The sequence below is a fragment of the Alosa sapidissima genome, chromosome 11 (genome assembly GCF_018492685.1).
Source record: "Alosa sapidissima isolate fAloSap1 chromosome 11, fAloSap1.pri, whole genome shotgun sequence".
In the NCBI taxonomy this organism is placed as follows: domain Eukaryota; kingdom Metazoa; phylum Chordata; class Actinopteri; order Clupeiformes; family Clupeidae; genus Alosa; species Alosa sapidissima.
In genome coordinates this window covers 36,484,180-36,486,182 of record NC_055967.1, presented here as the reverse complement: position 1 = coordinate 36,486,182, position 2,003 = coordinate 36,484,180, and the positions used below count along the sequence as shown (strand labels likewise).

The following is a 2,003-nucleotide window of genomic DNA, read 5'->3' as shown; positions in this document are numbered from 1 at the left end:
TTTATGGTGAGATTTACCTGAAAACCAGAAGATGGTACTTGTATATTTGGTGGCATAGTGTCACAATGGCTCTGATCAATGCCTGGATCCTGTACCGAAGAGACTTGTGGGCACAAGACCAGGAGAAAGATGCCATGCCCCTGAGAAGGTTTCAGGCCTCAGTTGGCTCTTGTCTGATAAGAGCAGGAAAAGGCAAAGTTAGGCTCGGTAGGCCACTGTCCTCTCCATCACATTCCCCTTCGCCACACTCCTCACCATCACAAACACATACCCCACCACAGAAGAGGCCACTATGCAGTGTTCCTCCAGACGTTAGGAGAGATGGGGTTGACCACTTCCCATCCTGGGCACGACAAAGGTGCAAGCACTGCAAAGAAACTCCTCACTTCTCCTATGTGTTCGGTGTAAAATGCAATGTCCACCTCTGCCTAAAAAAGAACAGGAACTGTTTCCTTGCTTACCATTTGGCAAAGTAAAGGAAAGAAAAGACTGTTGTTTCAACGTTTAAAGATGCAGATGTTCTACAAAGAAAGAGTTTTTGAAGTTCAAAATGAAAGAAAAGAATGGAAAAAGCCGGCTGTTTAAAGAACCAAATATTTGAATGTTATGGATGTCCAAAGATCCACCGCCCCTCTAGGCTATTCAATTAGTTTTGAACTCACTAGGCTATTCAATTAGTTTTGAACTCACTAGGTTTGGTGTTGATATTTGTGTGTGTTTTTAATGTTGTTGATTATAAGCTACCTAATTTTAGAAAAGCTTAGGTAAACTCTTTTGACACCTCTTTAAATAACAACACCTATAATAAAACATTAATATTGCTTTACAATTTCTATGACCCATTGCACCTTATGAAACATATACTTCAGCATTTCTTCAAAAAGCAGTAAGATTTTAAACTATTAGAAAGCATCAAATCAAATCACATGACCTGATGAGTCACCATGGCACAGGTCCATTAAAGTAATGTAGAAAGCTGGGAAAGAGGCCCAAAGCACTGACTAAACAAAGCAGGAAGGAGAGAGAAGTAACAACAGCACAATCCTCTTATTCAGACCTGCAGTAATTACCTGTAAACTGAAATAAAGGCCCAGAAACTCCAGTGAACAAATTGCTCTTTATTTTTTACAGCAGAATTTTAGCATCACAAAATATCCCTTTGGGATAATAGAACTCAGGTAATGGAGCACTTAGCTGTGCCTTGCCATTTTACAACCACGATGCTCTCCAAACATCCACAACATTTCAGTCATTTTAAAGACTCCTCATTTCAATGACTGAATCCACATAAGAACTTGTAAACCGAGACTCGAAAACTCAGAAAATAAATAAAACACTTTTAGTCAAATCTCCCAAAAAACACACACACATAAACAGAGTTAAACAAAACATCTCTTGTAAGGGGTTAGTCACTGCAACAGTGACTCACTATTGATAAGCCGCTCTCCAGATGTAAGAGTTTGTCGCACATGCCGGTAAGAGGCCTGTGTCCCTGCTGGTTCACGAGCGCTCTCGTCCACGGTCACGGCCCTTCTGCCAGCTAGTGACGCATGGCTGTAGCACTCATGAGACTGTAGCCGGTAGCTCCTGCACGGATGAAGTGAACGTGTCAGTTCTCATTTCTCTCCCCATCCAGTCTCCCTCAAAATGTAGTGATGTCACAGACTACCTCTCTCTGTCTGCGTGGCATGGTTAAGGCTCAGGGTAGATGGTGCGGAAGGTGAGGTTGATGCGGGGCCCTCGATCGTGATATTCTTTGGCCACTTGATGCTGTGTACAGGATAACACAAATGCAAACACAAACATTTAGGGCAAACAGGCCATGTGTTCTGCTCTCCTGCTAGTCTACTGGAGCAAAGGTGCATGTCTGCTGCACTGTCTGCACTAGCAGACCCAAGCATGCCGGCCCAACGTGGAAGATTTACTTACAACAACCAAAGGGCATATTTCTTCGGATTTATCCACAGGATGTCATCAGGGAATCAAACAACATGACAACAGCC

At 42.8% G+C, this 2,003-nt stretch overlaps 1 protein-coding gene across 8 annotated transcripts in view; it reads right to left on the bottom strand.

Annotated features, from left to right (window-relative positions):
* Positions 1 to 1,103: 1,103 nt before the first annotated feature.
* The window catches only part of alkbh3 (alkB homolog 3, alpha-ketoglutarate dependent dioxygenase), a 23,841-nt gene continuing 22,941 nt past the window's right edge, over positions 1,104 to 2,003 (bottom strand). For 7 of the 8 annotated variants that reach the window (XM_042109566.1, XM_042109567.1, XM_042109568.1 and 4 more), the window contains one exon: positions 1,104 to 1,770. In XM_042109566.1, the coding sequence (XP_041965500.1) occupies positions 1,693 to 1,770 (78 nt within the window). In that variant the 3' untranslated portion in view covers positions 1,104 to 1,692. The remainder of the gene's footprint in view (positions 1,771 to 2,003) is intronic. The other variant, XM_042109564.1, reaches the window with a different exon arrangement.